General features: G+C 40.1%; 1 protein-coding gene across 1 annotated transcript in view; it reads left to right on the top strand.

Moving 5' to 3' along the window:
• Nucleotides 1-9,335, top strand: part of Zdhhc20 (zinc finger, DHHC-type containing 20) — a 55,468-nt gene extending 46,133 nt beyond the window's left edge. Inside the window, exons 9-12 of the mRNA XM_013012675.1 lie at nt 1,829-1,903; nt 3,336-3,451; nt 5,341-5,417; nt 6,715-9,335. Coding sequence (XP_012868129.1) covers nt 1,829-1,903; nt 3,336-3,451; nt 5,341-5,378 — 229 coding nt within the window. The 3' untranslated portion in view covers nt 5,379-5,417; nt 6,715-9,335. The remainder of the gene's footprint in view (nt 1-1,828; nt 1,904-3,335; nt 3,452-5,340; nt 5,418-6,714) is intronic.
• Nucleotides 9,336-19,303: the final 9,968 nt, after the last annotated feature.

Raw genomic sequence — 19,303 nt, 5'->3', positions numbered from 1 at the left:
CAGCTCTTCAGTTCAAGGCTAGTGCTCTACCACCTGAACCACAGCGCCACTTCCGGCTTTTTTTTTTTTCTGTTTATGTGGTGCTGAGGAAGCGAACCCAGGGCCTCATGCATGTAAGGCAAGCGCTCTACCACTGAGCCACCTTCCCAGCCCCTGCACTGTGTAGATTTCTATAATCATTTTCTCCTTCTTTTTCTTCCCTCCCACTTTCTTCTCTTCCCTCCCTCCCTTCCTTCTAAGACTTCTATAGCCTTTTCTCTGCCTGCCTTTCTCTTCCTACCTCCCTTCCCTCTCCCTTCTCTCCTCTCCTCTCCCTAGCTCATGTTGAGTTTGTTCTACCATTGAACACTTTCCCAATACTTACTAATCTTTCCTTTCTCCCTCCTTTCAGCCTTTTCTCCCTCCTCCCTTCCCTTTCTCCACTCCTCACCCCCCACCCCATACTGGAGATTGAACTCAGGAGTTACACTTGTTAGACAGTTACTCTAGCACTTAAGCTACTTTACCAGACACTTTTTACATTGGTTATTTTTGAGATAGGGTCTTTGCTTTATGTCCAAGGCATCCTCGACGTCAATCTTCATTTTTGTGCTAGCCCACTTCGCTGGGATGACGGGAGCACACCAGAGTACCCCGCCATTGTGCTGCTTCTGTAGCTGGGATAAAAGGCATGCACCACTCTACCCCAACCATTGGTTGAGATATGGAGTCTCACAGTCTTCCCCTCACACCCCCCTCCCCAGGCTGAACTCCAACCATGATCTCTTGATCTCCATCTCCCAAGTAGCTAGGATTACAGGCTTGAGTCTGCATATTTTCCTTTTCTCACTTTATATAGTACGGTCAAACCTCAAAGCTCCGTGTCTGAAACCTTACTTCATACAAACTGCTTGTCTTGGCTTGAATTGCCCTCTTGTTGCTGCGGTCCTGCCAAAAGGCTGGGAGCACTTGTTGTATTTCATTTTTTTCTCTCTGAGACCATTGTCCTCTGCTTCCTATTTTGAAGTCCATCATTTTTGTATACTGGGCTCTTTTTGACTATGATGACATGTCAAATTTATAGTTATTTAGTCTTGGTTAGAAGTGAAAGAAAGATACGCTTTGTCTTTTTTAAAGATTAGAAGTTTCTTTAGGACAGAGGTTCTCTTTTATTCATTGCTACATACTTTGTTCTCAAAATATTTCTAAGAACATCATAGGCATTATGTAGCTGTTTGTGTCACAGTGTTGGAGAACCAAACCAACCTAGGGCCTTGTGTGTCCCAGGCAAGAACTGAACCATTAGATATTTTGTGTAGTTAATGTTGTAGAATGGATAAATAGGTAGAGCTTGTATCTTATATTTCAATTTTAGCCTAAAAGATATCTTAAATGGTTGTGAAACAATAGATCAGTTATCAAGCCAGGTGCTGGTGGCCTCACGCCTATAATCCTAGCTACTCAGGAAGCCTGAAATCCGAGGATTGCAGTTGGAAGCCAGTCTAGACAGATAAGAAACTCTTATCTCTGACTAACCACTAAAAAGCTAGAAGTGGAACTGTGGCTCAAGTGGTAGAACAGTAACTTTGAGCAAAAAATATCCCAGGCACGAAAGAAAAGAAAAGAGAAAAGGTCAATTATCCAAATGATTGAATAGCAACATTTAAGGTACTAACTAGGCATCATGATCTTCATAAGCAAGAAAGACATTGTTTTAAATATATACATAAAGGACTAACATCATCATTGGAGATATAAACAGTCTAAACTAGAAACTTAGGAATTATTCAGTTTGACTACTTTAATTAATTTATGTGATTCAAATAATTACTATTCTTTCATTATGCAGTTTGGGTGATGGTTGCAGTTTTCCAACTCGCCTTGTAGGGATGGATCCAGAACAAGCTTCTGTTCCAAACCAAAGGTGTGTTTCTTGTCCTTAAGTTTTTCATTATTTATGGTAAAACAAACTGTATGTATGTGTTACACATGCATGTCTTACGGATGTCTATACTTTCAGTAAGCCAGCCTATGTAGGGAAAGAGAAGTTCTGTTTAAGCTTTTTTGAATTGAGGGCTGATATGTGGTATGTGCTTAGGATAACCATATTTCTCTTTAGCACCCAAACACATTCCATCCATATTAAAAACATAGGATACTTGTGTCTCATTACTGGACAGAGGCTGTGCTAATCTTCTCTGTGCCATTTGAATTTTAGTGTACGTGCTTCCCAAAGTGAGCACCAGAACACTTTGGGAAATCAGAAAGAGAGTACTGTGTCTAAAGCAAGTTAAATGTTATGTTACACTAGCCACATGCAGCTGGGAATGATGGCACCCCAGGAAGGAAGTAAATATGCTACAGCCCCCTAGGATGTAAGATTTTTCAAGTTTTGATTATTGGCTTCTACCAAAGTTCTTTCTGTTTTGTTTTGTTTTTTTCAGAGAATTTGAACAAACTCACTGGTTTGTTGTTGTTGGGGGTTTTGACTAGTACATTTTAATTTTTATCAATATATTTCAACTGCAGTAATGAGTATTCAAATTTTATTTTTTTCTTAATCATTTTCCATAATTTCATGGTGAGAAAATAGCTCTATAAACTCAATGAAAGAGTATATTTTAGGTAAAATTCTAAAGAAGCTAATTATTTTTTCTGTGAGTGAAACAGTTGAAGCACATTACAGCTACCAATTCCAAATCAACATATAAGTGTTAGGATGTAGGTCTTAGACCTTTGAGTTCAAACATTTATTGTGGTTCTGAACAAGTCATTGAAACTGTCTGAGTCTCAGTTTCCACCTGCCTCCAAGGGTGGACACCAAGCACCTAGCCAGTGTTTAGCCCCTTATAGGTACCAGCAAATTCTAATTCCCCTCCCTTTTTCCCACCTCCATTCCCTCCCTTCCCTAGTTCTCTTAGTTAGAAAAATAAGTCTACGCTAAATCACTAAATCATTTTTTCCCCTTAGATCTAAACTGCAGAGGTAGAAAGCAGAAAACTTGGGAAATGACAGGTAATTTTTTTGTACTGGCCGCAGACATAGCTCTTCACCTGTCCTTATACTACCTTATGGCTCCCGATTAACATGTTCAAACATTTCAGACTGGCCTCTGAAGCTTTTTTCTTAATCTAATTGGTTTCATTGGCAGTGTTACAGTACACAAGCCTGGGTATAGAAAGCCAGGGGGGGTGTGGGCATATTTTCCTTTACAGATAAACATTCAGAGCACTGTGGTCTCATGACTTGCCCTCACATATTTAGGAGAAAGATTACTAATTTGCTGCTTATTAATTTTTAAATGCCCTTCAGTGAACAGTAAACTGCTTAGTAAATTATTTGTTCTCTCTTTTCAGTATTGGCTCAAATCAACCTTTTCCTACCAAACCACTCAGTGAGTCAAAGAACCGTTTGTTGGACAGTGAATCTCAGTGGCCAGAAAATGGAGCTGAAGAAAGTGTCGCCAGAGCAGGTAACAACTGAAAATACTGCTTCGTTAGCTCAAATGAAAATCACCAGACTTAATAAATGTGGAAAAACAAAATGAAATTTTTGGTAAAACATCGTGTATCTGGGATGTTTGTGTATAATGGTAGCTTCAGTGGGAAATAGGCAGAGGCAGACAGAGGTAGTGGTTCTTTTGGCTTTAGGAGTATTTTAAACATTCTTTTGAGTTAGTATCTGTAGAGTCTTCATTAGGATGCTTTTTAGACTTCTTGTGTAAGACCACTGGAAACTTTTTTTTTATGTACACACCTTAAAACTGTTACCTATGGCTGGGAATGTGTCTAACTGTTAGAGTGCTTGCCTAGCATGCATGAAGCACTGGGTTTGATTCCTCAGGGCATCTTAACAGAAAAAGCTGGAAGTGGCGCTGTGGCTCAAGTGGTAGAGTGCTAGCCTTGAGCAAAAAAGAAGCTCAGGGACAATGCCCAGGCCCTGAGTTCAAGCCCAGCACTGACCAAAAACAATATAAAAATAAACAAAAAACTTGTAATCTGAAAGCATTCTTACAAAACATTACAAATGGTGGTATGAAAAAATAATCTTGAAATAACTCAAAAGTTCAACTGGACCATGTCCTCGTAAATTGGAAGGACAGTGGCATTTTTGAAATTTCAAATTTCCAGGGTAAACAACTTTTTAAAAATGTAGCAATCACATAAACAATTTATGACCTAGGTAAAAGCAAATTTTCTTTCTTTTTTTTGGGGGGGGGTCCGGTCGTGGGTCCTGAACTCTGGGCCTGGGCGCTGTCCCTCAGCTCTTCAGCTCAAGGCTAGCACTCTAGCACTTGAGCCACAGTGCCACTTCCAGCTTTTTTCTTTTTGCTTATATGGTGCTGAGGAATCGAACCCAGGGCCTCTGGCATGCAGGACATGCGCTCTACCACTGAGCCACCTTCCCAGCCCCCAAATCTCTCCTTTCTGACTGTTGAAATTTAGGTGCCTCTCAGTGCTATGAGAACTCTAAATTTGTTCAACTTTCATTAACCAGCCATCCTTTTTTTCCTGATTCACCTGTATTATATGATCAAAATACAAGTACTGGGGCTGGGAATGTGGCTTAGTGGTAGAGTGCTTGCCATGATGCATGAAGCTCTGGGTTCAATTCCTCAATACCATATAAACAGAAAAAGCCAGAAGTGGCACTGTGGCTCAAGTGGTAGAGTGCTAGCCTTGAGCAAAAGAAGCTCAGGGACGGTGCCTAGGCTCTGAGTTCAAGCCCCAGGACTGGCCAAAAAAAAAAAAAAACAAAGACTGCATTGTGTAGATTTCTTTTTTTGGGGGGGGGGAGGGAGGGGAGTGTCTGGTCGTGGGGCCTGAACTCTGTACCTGGGCACTGTCCCTCAGCTCTTCAGTTCAAGGCTAGTGCTCTACCACCTGAACCACAGCGCCACTTCCGGCTTTTTTTTCTTTTTGCTTATGTGGTGCTGAGGAATCGAACCCAGGGCCTCATGCATGCAAGACAAGCGCTCTACCACTGAGCCACCTTCCCAGCCCAAGCAAATTTTCTTGATACTTCACAGATCTTATACCAAGTAGGCAAGGATTTTGGCTGGATTTTTTGAAAAGCAGCTCATCCAGGGAAAGTTCATTTTTGGAATTCTTTATTATTGCCATTTCACAACAATCCTGTGTTTTAAGACCAGTGGATATTTTCACAAGGATAAGCATGAAACCAAACATTTGACTCTTAACCACTCTCTACTCACTCCTGTGTCCTATACAAGGGAAAATGGTTGGTGCCCAGAGCCTATTTAATGCTTTACATAATAGTTGTTTGATGTAATTAATTTTACCATTTATCCAGAAACTTAATATGTTTTTTGTCATGTCATATATAATTATGTGCTTGCAGGGACAAATAACCATGTTACAGTGGCAATAGAAAATTGAGTACCACTTGTTCATAACTAACCATTTGATAATTTCAAGGTAAGACAGCATGAAGTTAACTTCCTTGAGCAAATGTAGTTTATTGGATATTTCTAATTTAAATGTTAAAATTTTTTAACTTTTCAGTTATATCACATTGTAGGATATCATAAGTAGTATAGGAGAGACTGGAAGGTAACACATCTGGCAAAATCTGTTTTTTCATACTATTTCTGGTAATTGTCAGTAAGTGCTGATTGGTAGATAGATGAAGAAACTAAAAGAGATAGTTAAGGACTGATGTAGACAACTAACCTTTTTATCTTATTAATTAGTTTAAGGCAAAAAAATTAAGGCAAAATTATTGAAGAAATTAGATCCAAAGAAGAATGATTAAAGTTAAAAGCCCAAAACAAGATTTAAGTGATTCACTGATAATATTTAGTTTTGTGGCATTACAGCACAAGTTACTGCCACAGATCCATTCCTTCAAGGCAGGTGCAAGGTGCATACTTTTCCAAGGGGATCTGGAATCTCAAGGAAGCACGTGCCTCCTTGTTATCAGTTCACTGCCAGGTCTTCCAGAGTTCCTGTCCAGGCTAAGAGCCAGAGCCCAAGACTACAGACTAGGTAATGGAAGTCTCATACTAGTCAGACAGATTGCAGTCTGAAGAGGAGCTGCAGGACTTGCATGTGTGACAACCATTGGGCCTACCCACACTACCTAAGGCTGCAGCCAGGGACAGGTGCTCAGACCTGCCACATTGTTTCTTAAGTAAGCCAAATTTGGCTTCTGTATCTGGTTAAGAGTCTCCAGTTCAAGTTTCTCTCACAGTTGCTGCAAGAACTTCTCCATTAGTATTATAAGTGGATGTGCATTCTCAAGGAATGGCCAAGCTCTAACAGGCAGGGAGTACGGAAAGACACCTTCCCCTCTTTATCTTTCTGGATTGCTTCAAGGGAAGAAAGTCATATCCTTGTATTTATTGCTTATAAAACTGTTAGAATGGGCTGAGAATTCAGCTTAGTGGTAGAGTGCTTGCCTAGTATGCAGGAAGCACTGGGTGCTATTCCTCAGTATCACATAAACAGAAAAAGTCAGAAGTGGCACTGTGGCTCAAGTGGTAGAGCTTTAAGCAAAAGAAGCTCAGGGACATCACCAGGCCCTGAGTTCAAGCCCCAGAACCGCAAAAAAAAAAACCAAAAAACTGGTAGAATACTATTAGAATTTAAAGATTTGTTTCCTATTTTGTACTATTATTAGCACCTTTATATCTTAGCCTGTTAAACCATTTTATACTTTGAGAAATTTAAGAAAATAAAATTTTAACTAATTCAATTGTTTCTGTTTTTGTAGGTATATAAAAACATTGTGGACTAATACTTTCTATTTTATTTGCAAGAAAGTGACCAACAGAACGGAATAATTCAAGTATAACAGAAGATATATATTTTTTAATAAAAGGAAGCCTTTATGCAGTTTGATGGATTCACAGAAGCACTACGGAGCAGAAAGATGCCTTAATTCAAGAGTTCACTTGTGCAACATTGACTCGCAGCTCAAAAGTGACTTACTTTTACTTTGGAAATAACATGTACCTGTCATGAGATGCTATGATATGAGCTATTGTCACATATCAACATGGCATATGTATTTTCTTGATACCTGACTTAGAATACTAGAGTTCTTAGTAGCCATATAAATTGTCCTTCAAAAAACACAAGCTAAAAACTTAAGTACATCTAGGCCAGTTGGCAGCTGAAAGCAAATAATATCCTAATTACTCTTGCTTGTACTGTGTAAGGGAAAAGAAAATAACTGCTTTTTTAAATTGGGTGTTTGCTAATTTATAATTACTGTTTTATACTTTTCAACATTTTTAATACAGATTTTTATTGTTGGCTATAAAAATAACACTCAGAAGGATTCAGATGTCTAAATGTGTTATCATTTAGAATATAGAACACACTGGTATAACTCATTGACCGCTTAGTGAGAAGCATTAATACAACTGTGTACTATAGTATAGTGCTTGCCCAAGAAAAATACTTGGCAGTACATGAAATATTTTAGGTCCTTACAGCTGCTTGATAACTGTTTATTGACTTTTCAGGGGTATTTATATGGGCAGGGAAACAGGTATCTATACTATAGAAAGATTAGAAGTAACTAGAAGAGAAACAGAAAGATAGGCAGGATGCTATAAAGTGCTTAAAAATATTTTAAATCTTAAAAGTATTTAGAATGAAACATGTTATTGAGTTAACTTCAGATTTCTTTTTTGATGATAACAAAGTTACTGTGATACTTTTTACAGTATTCTTGTAACAGGTTAAATATTGATCATTGAAACTAGGGGGGCTAATCAACTTGTGAATAATAGAATCCTCAGGAAGAAATTTAAAACCCTGAGTAGTCACTTAAAATTCCCAGTCTCAATCCAAAATTCCTAAGAGCAAGCCCTGTCCCTTAAGTAGTACTTCATTTAAAATCTAGGCTCAGTAGCACCAGTGGGGGTATATTCTAGAGCATAGTACAGTGTGCTGTAAAGTATAATGTAAAAATATTACTCGTTTATACTGCTTAATCAAACACCGAAGCCCAAAATAATTGCTTTCCATAGGCTGGCAGAGATCTTACCAGCACCTATAGATAGGACAGGTTGGTCTGAAAAGGATCACAGGGGAAAGAAGGTGCCTTCGAGGTGCTGGACCACATGGCTTCTAATATGCTGCAGTGCCCAATTTTGTATTTAGGGAATACCTTCTACCCATTGATTGGGATGCTAAGGTTTCCTAATCCTCCATAAACTAGATAGTGACTGCTCCAGTTTGCTTTGTTTTGGTTTGTTTTTTTTTTATGATTGTTTGCATTCTGCCTCTGGACTCTTGGCCTGCAGCAGTGAAGAGAGTTGTTTGGTCAGCTGTGCCCTTGTTGCTAAGTGCATCTGTTTTCTCTTGTAACACTACAGCAAAGTCCTTCATCTTCTGTACTCATGAGTGCCTGTTTAAGGGTGGCTTTGAGATAGCATTATCTCTTTAGTGATCTGCTGAGATAGAGCATCTTTTGATGACTGATAATCCTTGTGAGTTGTTCATCTTTCTCTTCAGAGCACTAGCAACTTTACACATTTGAGAGTTTTGCCTGAGTGAGGTATTCCTTACCTTTAAGCTGAAATACTTGGAGAAAGAGGAGATTTCATCCTGTAGGAGACAGTTTTCAATAGTTTAGTTGTGTGATTTCTCAGCCTTCTTCTGGAAGCATGGCTGCATGATTAAACCCTTCTATAAAGCTTTTCATGGTGCTGTATGGAGTTATTTCAGAGAAGGTAGCAGTCTGTTTTAACTGGTTTATAAAAGCTCATCCAGTGGGCAAATGAATCCATTGCCCTCCAAATCAAACAGTGCATGGGAAATTTATGTTGAGTTCTTCCATTGCAAGCCATGTTGCTTCTTTGAAATCCAGAGTTAGATTCAGATCATTAGTGGGTGCAGGGACCTCCTGGCCTTGCCCATTGCAAACAGAGCATTGAACTTGTTGGTTCTCTGTTACATTGGGTTGTAGCTAGGCAGCCTTTACAATTGGCACTTAAGGCCCCTTCTCCATTGTGAAGTAACCTGTCCTCTTTGATTTAGCCTTTCAGTTCTATTATAACCTCATATTTTTGAGGGTCACAGTAAGCATGCTCACAATGACTTGAGACTGCTCCTCCAGCAGCTGTAGACTTTGCTTTAGTGGTCCAGGCTATTGCCATACAGGAAGCAAAATGCTTTGGGAAGAAAGCAAGGTCTGCCTCACTGATGGCACTTGTCCTGGTGACATTGTGTTGGTGTCCCCTCAGTTTACAACTGAAAGGATTTGTTGGATTTCCACAATGCTAATATTCAATCTTACTGGGTGGAACTGGGAATGTGGCTTAGTGGTAGAGAGCTTGCCTAGCATGCACGAAGCCCGTGTTTGGATTTCTCAGTAGCACATAAACAGAAAAGGCCAGAAGTGGCACTATGGCTCAAGTGTTAAGAGTGTTAGCCTTGAGCAAAAGAAGCTCAGGGGCAGTGCCCAGGACTGGCCAAAAAAAAAAAACTTATTAGGTAACTTCTCCCCTCTTTGGACCAAAAGACTGCATTAGCTTTGAAGACTTAGTTCGGAGTAATATAATATAGATTCTTCTACCTTTGTTTCAACACTTAATTTTAACAATCTTGATTCTGCAAAACTAGACTGAGAATTAAGAGAGATTACCAAAAACAACTTCAGTTTTGTGGTTTCCATTATTATAAGGGATTGGTAAATGCTTAAATCTACTTGATTACTTTTTTTTTTGGGGGGGGGGTCCAGTTGTGGGGCCTGAACTCTGGGCCTGGGCACTGTCCCTCAGCTCTTCAGCTCAAGGCTAGCGCTCTACCACTTGAGCCACAGTGCCACTTCCAGCTTTTTTCTTTTTGCTTATGTGGTGCTGAGGAATCGAACTCGGGGCCTCAGGCATGCAAGGCAAGCGTTCTACCACTGAGCCACCTTCCCAGCCCTACTTAATTACTTTCAGAAACATTCTGGTCCTTTTGTATTTGTACATGTAGATCAAAGGATTTGCATGCACCTGGCTGATAAGTAAGGAAGAAATTTCCCCTTAAAACTATATTCAGGAATTTTTGTGGAAGTATAATCTTTCTCAACTTTTCATTAGCTAGTTATCCTCACCTTAAATAGCATAGTAAAGACCTCTTCGGAATTTTTTTTTTTGGGGGGGAGGCTAGGTCATGGGGCCTGAACTCTAGGCCTGGGCGCTGTCCCTCAGCTCTTCAGCTCAAGGCTAGTGCTCTACCACTTGAGCCACAGCGCCACTTCCAGCTTTTTTCTTTTTGCTTATGTGGTGCTGAGGAATCAAACCCAGGGCCTCATGCATGCAAGGCAAGTGCTCTACCACTGAGCCACCTTCCCAGCCCCCTCTTCTGAATTTTTTAAAAGCTTTAATTACTTTAACCTAGAACCAACATTTTTGCCATATTTAGCCTTTCCCCCATCCCAGTATTAGGCATTGACTCCAGTACTGAGTTATATCCCCAGCCCAGGCAGAAGTTATTTATACATATTAATGGCCATTCATTAAGGGTCTTCAAGTGGTATGGGAATCAGGGAAAGGCTGCCTCTTTGGTATTTCAACTGGTATTGAATAATGCTCAATTGTTTGAAGATCCAAGCTCAACATGAAGCCTTGCCAAAATTTCTACTTACTTTTATCCTTCAAGCACTTGAACATTTGTGATGATGCTTAAGAAAATGAAGTAAAATTTCAGATTTTGCCGTTGCCATTAAACACAAACTAGATGAGATGTTTCACCTGGTTAAAGATTTACTTGACTATTCAGTATCTGAGGCCTCTAATCAGTATCATTATGCCAAACCAAAGAGCAGCTGCACTGTATTAATTAAAAATGAACATGTTTACAATATTTAGTTTCACCTTTTCATAAGGATGATTAAAAAAAAAACTCTTTACATGTGTAGTGGCTCTGACAAATGTGTATGTCATCAATGAGCAAAACTGTAAAGTTAGGAGAAATCAAATATGCAATGTTTACTTGAATTTTATTCTGTTAGCAAATTTTGACTATGTTTACAGGAGTGTTTAAGATGATCAGATATGTAAGATCTTCAGTTGTCTTTAAAGCAAATCCATATTAAGGGCTTAGTGTTAGGACCTGTGTATTTGGGAATTGAATAGACATTAACTTACAAATATGTTCCACTTACATTCTGTTCTATAAACTAGGACTTCTATCAATGGATAAGTATTTTTAATCTGTTAAAAAATTAATCCTATTTTTGCATTTTCAGCCAAACTGAAGACCATATCTAACAATACATTAGATACAGGTATTTAAATCTGAAAATCATATGTTTCATATTACCTAAACTGTATTTTTCAATTTAACTTTAAAATATACAGACTCAGAAAGGTCCATATTTTTCTAATGACTTCACGCTGTTTATTTGTCAGGTTGCTTAAAGAAACAAGGGATTGTAATTTGTATTGAGAGTAAGAAAGCTGTTAAGTTTATTATATTTGTACATGATTGCAGATGCATCTATGCTTGTTTAAAAGATGGACACTATTTTAAAGTGATCTTTACTACTATGCTTTTATATAAACAAATTTGAAATACAGTTTACTTTAGTTGTCTTTACTTACCAAATACCATAAGCCTTGTATTTATTTCTCATTTGTATAATTCTGGACCATGACTTAATATTGACTTTGCTTTTTTTGTTTATTTGTGGCCTAACCTACATTAACATGTGTGCAGAACATTTTTACGTATTTCCCCAAAAACCACAATTACTTTATTAATAAATAAAGGTCTGATCTTGTTTTTTTTTCCAGTAAGTTTGATGTTATAAAGGATTATTTCCAAATGAGACAATAATGATGTTGGTAAGCTTGGAAAGCTGATAAAAGCATTGGTTGGTTAGAGGAAGATATTGGCTAATAATGTGGGGAAATATTTCTCAGGTATAATTTTGATGTAATGAAATCGTAGTTGGCTTAGTTTGGCTAAACGTTTAAAATTTTACTGAACATAATTTAATTTCATAATTAAGGAGCTGGAAACTGGTGGTTCATGCCTATAATCCTAGCTACTCAGGCTGAGATCTGAGGATAAAGAGACTCTTATCACTTAAGCACCATAAAAGCTGTGGCTAGCATCATGGAACTGTGGCTAAATTTGAGCAACAAAATCAGGGACAGTGCTCAGGCCCTGAGTTCAAGCCCCAGGACTTGTACATATACACACACACACACCACAGTGCTCAGGCCCTGAGTTCAAGCCCCAGGATTTGTACGTACACACACACACACCACTTTACAATCTTGAATACCACCCACACACACACACACACACACACACACACCACTTTACAATCTTGAATACCTTCAGGTCAATATAGTACTAGATTTAATCTTGTAGATTCCTTTATGTCATATGTGTTCCTTTTCCCTTGCAAAGCCTGGGGAATAAACAAGGAGACTGAAGTTTGAGCTCTGATTGTCAGTTCTAAGACTAGTGAAACTCTAAGATACTTTCAAGAACCAACTGCAGCCCAAAGAGATGAATCCCTTCCCCTCTTCAGAATACTATGTTGTGAGTAGGGGAAGCTATGAAGTGGCCAAAATGGTTGGACAATAGGGGAGTAGAATAAATGACAATTTTGTGACTTTGTTTTTGACCCCTCCAGGCCAGTTTCAGTGGCTTGCATCTGATAGGTTTCGAGTAATGTTTTATTTCATCACAGGCTGCTCTTCAGCTGAGGTTGTCTCCTTATATTTCTTGGTATGAAATGATTCAATTCTTTTCATCCATCCAGGATTTCTACACTGTGGTCCCTGCTTCTATCCTTAGAGTCCTCCCTTTGGGCCAAGTTGCCATCTTTAGATCAATGTACTTCTCTTTCTACTTTCTTCATTTTGCCGCAAGCTACTTACACACATGAAATGTAAACTATAATTTTTGCTCTTACTGCTAGTACTGGGGCTTGAATTCAAAGCCTAAGTATGATCCCTTAGCTTTTTCACTCAAGACTGGCACTCTACCACTTGAGCTACACCTCTACTTCTCAGCTTTTGCTGGTTAACCAGAATTAATAGTCTCACAGACTTGATCGCCTAAGCTAGCTTCAAATCATGACCCTCAGATTTCAGCCTCCTAGTAGCTAAGATTATAGGCCTGAGCCACCAATGCCCAGCAATTTGTTATGTTATTGATCTTCCTACTGTGTACATGTATTAGCTTTCAAAGACAAACATAAGCCTTAGATATTTCATATCTGTGAGGTATGTAGGATGCTGGACAACCTATATAATAGCATTTGGGGAAAACAAAGCTGCCTCCATGCTTTACATCTTACACCAAGACAATTCCAGATGCCTGGCAGATACCTATTTTAAAATGAAAGCTTACCTATAAGAAACTTGGGTAAGGAGTTTTTTTAAGTAGGATACTAAGAGTATTTCTAAGTAGGTGTCATTTTGCTAGTCATAAAACAGTTCTGAGTATAGGAAAAGTTAAAAACAGCACTAGTATGACTGGGGGTGTAGCTCAGTGTAGAGTGCTTGCCTAGCATGTGTAAGTCCCTATATTCAATCCCCAGCACTAATCAATTCCTATCAAAAAATAATCATAGGAATCACCAGTGATATAAAAAGACCTAGCTTCATTAAAGAAATGCAAATGAAAGCAGCAATATGATTATTTTGGCCTAGGATAGTTGCTGAGATTATGGGCAAAAAAACCACTTTTGATTGGAGTGTAAAATAAAATTTTACCTTCACTAAAAAATGCAATTTGAGTCAGGTACTGGCAGGTAACACCTGCAGTCCTAGCTATTCAGAAGATATTCAGCCTGGGTGGGAAAGCCCAGGAGAGTCTTATCTCCTGTCAACCAACAAAATGCCAGAGGTGGAGATGTAGATCAAGAGGTAGAGTACCAGCCTTGAGCTAAAAAGCTAAGGTACAGTGTCCAAGCCCTGAATTCAAGCCCTACTAATGACACACTAAAAGCAATTTGGCAGTATGTGTCATGACTAGTATACTAGCAACTTCACTTTCAGGAATTTGTAAGGAAATGGAGGCTAGTTTTCTGAGACATGTGTGTTTTAATGATACTACAGTTTGAACTCAGACCTGGATGGACTCCATGAGACTCTTCCTTTCAATTAACCACCAAAACGTTGGAAGTGGAGCTGTGCTTCAAGTGGTAGAACACTGGCCTTGAGCAAAAAAGCTAGGATAACAAATAATATAACAAACCAGGCAGAGGCTCACACCTGTAATCCTAACTACTCAGGAAACAGATCTGATAATCGTGGTTTAAAGCCAGTGGTCAGGGCTGGGAAGGTGGCTCAGTGGTAGAGCGCTTGCCTTGTAAGCCTGAGTCTCTGGGTTCGATTCCTCAGCACCACATAAGCAAAAGAAAAAAAAAAGCCGGAAGTGGCGCTGTGGCTCAAGTGGTAGAGCGCTAGCCTTGAGCTGAAGAGCTGAGGGACAGCGCCCAGGCCCAGAGTTCAAGCCTCACGACCCGACCCAAAAAAAATAAATAAAGCCAGTGGTCAGGAAAGTTGGCGAGACTCATCTCCAATTAGCTACCCCTCACCTCACCCCCCCCAAAAAAAAAACTGAAGTGGAGCTGTGGCTTAAATTATAGAGCTCTATCTAGCCTTGAGTAAAAAGGTTCAGTGCCCAAGCCCTGACTTCAAGCCCCAGGAATGGCTGGCTCAGAAATTTCTATTTAAATGTACTAATCACAATTCAGAGGCAAAACTAATTTTGAGTGTAATGGGAATGGGGCAACCGTTTGAACCCAGGAGTTTGGAGATAGCCTGGGCAATACAAGAAGCCTCCATCTCAGAAAAAGAAAAAAAGCAAGGTTTTATATTGCTAAGACGCATGTTTTAAACACAAAGACAAAATAGTTTGAAAGTAAAGGGGTAGAAAACATGCAAGTCCATTAACTAAGAATTGCCAGATATGAAGAATACTTAATAAAAGATCAGTTATTTCAGGAAGACGTAACAATGTATACAGGTCTACAAAGCTTCAAAATACAGAACACAATTTTTTTTAAAAAATCAGCTGGGCTCCGGTGGCTCACACCTGTAATCCTAGCTACTCAGGAGGCTGAGATCTGAGGATCACAGTTCAAAACCAGTCGGGGCTGCAAAGTCCTTGAGACTCCTTATCTCCAATTAACCACCAGAAAACCGGAAGTGGCGCTGTGGCTCAAGTGGTAGAGCAATCACCTTGAGCTGAAGAGCTGAGGGACAGCGCCCTGGCCCAGAGTTCAAGACCCACAAACGACCAAAAAAAAGAGTGTGAGGCTAGTGTGGGCATCAAAGCAAGAGACCCTCTTTACAAAGAAAGGCTGGGCGACAAGTGTCTCACTCTTGTATACCTCCAATTAACCAGTAAAAAACCCAAACTGGAGGCATGGCTCAAATGGCCAGCTATGAGCAAAAAACCCTGGCTGGTACTGACAAAAAAGTGTGATAATCAGCGTCCCCCCCACCTCCCCCCCCCCCGCAGAAGGGGCGGGGCATCGCAAAGGGAGCCTCACTGAGAGGCTGACAGCGGGCAGCTGGAGGGGAAAGACCTGAGGAGTAGCGAGGAGAGCTACAGAGGAGAGACACGGAGTGGGGAGGGAAACAGGAGGAGAAAGCCTGCCGGAGTAGAGCAGGGCAGGCCTCAAGAAGCCATCTCGGACCTCCTCAAGAGCTCAACTGGAGCCTCCTTGAGAGGCTGGGACCTCTTCTGCATGTCATTTGGGACCTTCCTCTAGAGAGGCCTGTGGAGAGTAGAGAGGCCAGCAGAGGAGGAAGGGATGAAAAGACTTCCCCTTTGGAGATTTGGAGTTTTGGAGGTCTGGGTTTGGAGGTTTGCCTACCAACTAATAAAAGTCGGGGCTTTTTGTCACCTTTAACTGTGCCTCGATGGATTGCCTCTCTCATTAGAGGTCATAAGGAAGGAAGAAAAAGCAAATATAGAAGGAACATTTCAAATACTCATAATTGACAGGATAATTGACAGGCTATCCCCTAAAATATACAAAATTATGATGAGAGCAAGACAATCTAGCCAGACACGATTAAAGAGAGAAGAATTTTACTTACACTATTTACACCAGAAAGGGGGCCTGTGACTACCTTGTCCTGGGCTAGATACCCAGGACAAAGAGCAGACTCCACCACCAACCCTCCAATGGACAGCCCGACTTTTATTAGTTGGTAGGCAAACCTCCAAACCCAGACCTCTAAAGCCCTAAACCTCCAAAGGGGAAGGCTTTTCCTTTTCCTTCCTTCTCCACAGGCTTGCCCTGCTCTGCTCAGGTAGACGTCTCCTGCTGTCTCCACTCTCAGCTGCTCAGAACCCAATCTATATATATATATCTATATATGTATATATATATATGTGTGTGTGTATATATATAGATATGTATATATATGCTGTGCCCTGCCCCCACTCCAATGGCTCCAACTGGCTAATGATTTCAACCACCACTCAAGTCCCACCCCCAAGATGCCCACAGTCCAATCACTTGACAGCTTGACAGCTCTTGATGGCATGCCCCATTAGACGGTGATGTCAGCCTCTCAATGTCCCGCCCCCTCTGGTGGCCCGGTCCTTGGAGCGATGATGTCAGCCTTGACGCAGGGCTATGATGGGGTTATTACAAGATACAAATGACACTATCTATGCTGGACTCATTTTCACTTACAAAACTTAAGTTACTGCCACTAACTGCAGAAAATGTGAACTTGTATGGATATGGGACTTTTACCTAGGCAAATGGAAGGATCATGCAACAAGAACTCTAAAATTTAAGAGAATGAAATATCTTTGAAACATCTTTTGACACCAACGAAGTAAACTCAAACAAATAATACTATTAAAATTACTAGGATTTAAAGACATGCTTGTTAAACACTGTGTGTGTTTGCTGGCTTGAACTCAGCCTCATTCTCATTTTTGTTCAAGGCTGGAACTCTGCCACTTGAGCCACATCTCCACTTTCAGCTTTTTGGTGGTTAATTGGAAATAGAATCTCAAGTACTTTCTTGTCTGGGCGGGCTTCAAATCTAAATTGCAGTCCTCAGATCTCAGACTCCTGTGTAGCTAAGATTATAGGCATAAATCACCCATGGACACCCAGCTTCAGTGGAGGATTTAAGATCTTATCCTACCTGCAATTAGAGAAATGTGAGTCTCCTTAGCCAGAGATCATGCCAATTCATCCCCAGCAAGAACAACAGCCAGAAAACCATCATCTTAGGTCTCCCACCCCTGCAAATGAACAAAGGCCAGGTTGTAGGACTCTTTCATGTACAATAGATTATTAGGGAAAGTGACTGCCTCTACTTACATAGAAATAGGAACATCTAGCCAAGCACCAATGGCTCATGCCTCTAATCCTAGCTTCTCAGGAGGCTGAGATCTGAGGATCATGCTTCAAAGCCAGCCCAGATAGGAAAAGTCCATGAGACTCTTATCTCCAATAAACCACTCAGAAAACCGGAAGTGGTGCTGTGGCTCGAGCAGTAGAGCGCTGGCCTTGAGCTGAAGAGCTGAGGGATGGTGCCCAAGCCCAGAGTTCAAGCCCCACGACTGACAAAAAAGAAATAGGAACATCTACCACTCTTCCAAGAAAGGGTGCTTGGAATGTAAATAAATCTCTGGAAAAAATACATTCCTGTCTCTCATTTTATAACCTGAGTTTTTCTCTCCTTTGAAATGTAAACACACAGGAAGACAACGTTCAGATTCCCTACAGTCTCTGCAGTAGTCTTCCACATTAACCCAAGTCTATTCTGGGGATATTTTGCTCCTAAGGAGATGGAAAGTTTTACCACAAGGAGACAAATAGCTTCATCTTTAAAGCCTCAGCCTTCCTGCTGGAGTAGTATCAGCCTACTGGTGCTATTAAATGCCAGACTGGGTGGTGCATAAACATTTTATTTCCCCACAGTTCTGTAGGCCTGAAAAGTTCAATATCAAGCTGATGAGAAATAAGGCACTATTGCTGATGAGCCTTATTGCTGTACCCTCATGTGGCAAAACCAAAAAAAACAAAACTGTCCAAGTTCTCCACTCATGACTCACCATCTAGTGAAAATAAGGCCTTATGTGACATGAGGGACATACGGAGAAGTGATGTTAGCACTCCTCCCTTGCCCAGCTGAAGGACTGTCAGTGGAGGCCTCTACCCAGCAATAATGAAGCCTACTGTCAAAGGCAGCTCATGTAGAAGGAAGACAGGAACCTCTTCCCTTGAAGGGAGTTTCAGAAAATACCTGAGAAAAGATTGTAATAAGTTCCAAAACTTCCTAATACCAAAATACCTGTGCAATAAAAAAAAAGTCATAGCTTGATATGGTAGTTCACACCTCTTAACTACCCAAGAGGCACAGGTAGGCAAATCATAGTCTGAAGCCAGCCCAGACAAACTCTAGATATAAAGATATATAGACATATATGTAAAATAATACATACATACATTACATACACACACACACATATATATATACATCTATGTATAAAATCTAAAGAAAACAAGATGGATGGCTCAAGTAGTAGAATACATGTTCAGCAAGTGCACCACTGAATTCAAACCCAAGTACATGCAAAAAATAAATTATCACTTGTAGGGACTGCGGCCAGTGATGCATGCTTGTAATTCCAGCTATTCAGGAGGCAGAGATCAGGTCTGAAGTTCAAGGTCAGCTCAGACAAAAACTCTCATTTCAACAGACAAGCTGAGTATGGTGATATGGATCTATAATCCAACTGCATGGGGGTATAGGAAGGAAAACACTCCAATCCCCAAAATACAGTTAAGTCGGTGGCATGGTAAAGCATTTGCTTAACAAGTTGTTGCATTATGGTTAATTCTAAATAATGTCGCAAGATTTTCTGAAAGACTCCCCACAAAGACAAGGGACCCAGAAGGTTTTACTGATGAAAAATATTAAACACCTCACAGAAAGCTAGAAAGAAAAGGAAAACTCAACTCTTTCTAAGTACAGCATAAACCTTAAACTAAATTTTAATTGCAAAGTAGTTTTCATCTGTATTGTTCCACGATTTGTTTACAGCTCATCAGTTGATACTAGTTGTTTCTAGTTTTTTACTATAGCAATAAAGGTGGATAGTTAGGATCTTCTTTTCCACCTTATACCAGTACTGGGGACTTGAACTCAAGGCCTCTCACCCTTGCTTGGCTCTTGTACTCAAGGCTGGCACTCTACCACTGTAGTCACAGCTCCATTTCCATTTTTTTCTTTTGATGACTAATTGGAGATAAATGCGTGGGTAGCTAGGTTTACAATGTGTGTTTGTTAACCAGAAAGACTATTCAAGTCCTGCACCATCGGCTCATGTTCATAATCCTAGCTACT

Source organism: Dipodomys ordii, unplaced genomic scaffold (genome assembly GCF_000151885.1).
Source record: "Dipodomys ordii isolate 6190 unplaced genomic scaffold, Dord_2.0 Scaffold1, whole genome shotgun sequence".
NCBI lineage: Eukaryota > Metazoa > Chordata > Mammalia > Rodentia > Heteromyidae > Dipodomys > Dipodomys ordii.
Note: the sequence above shows the minus strand (reverse complement) of the source record. Positions and strands in the feature narration are given on the sequence as shown.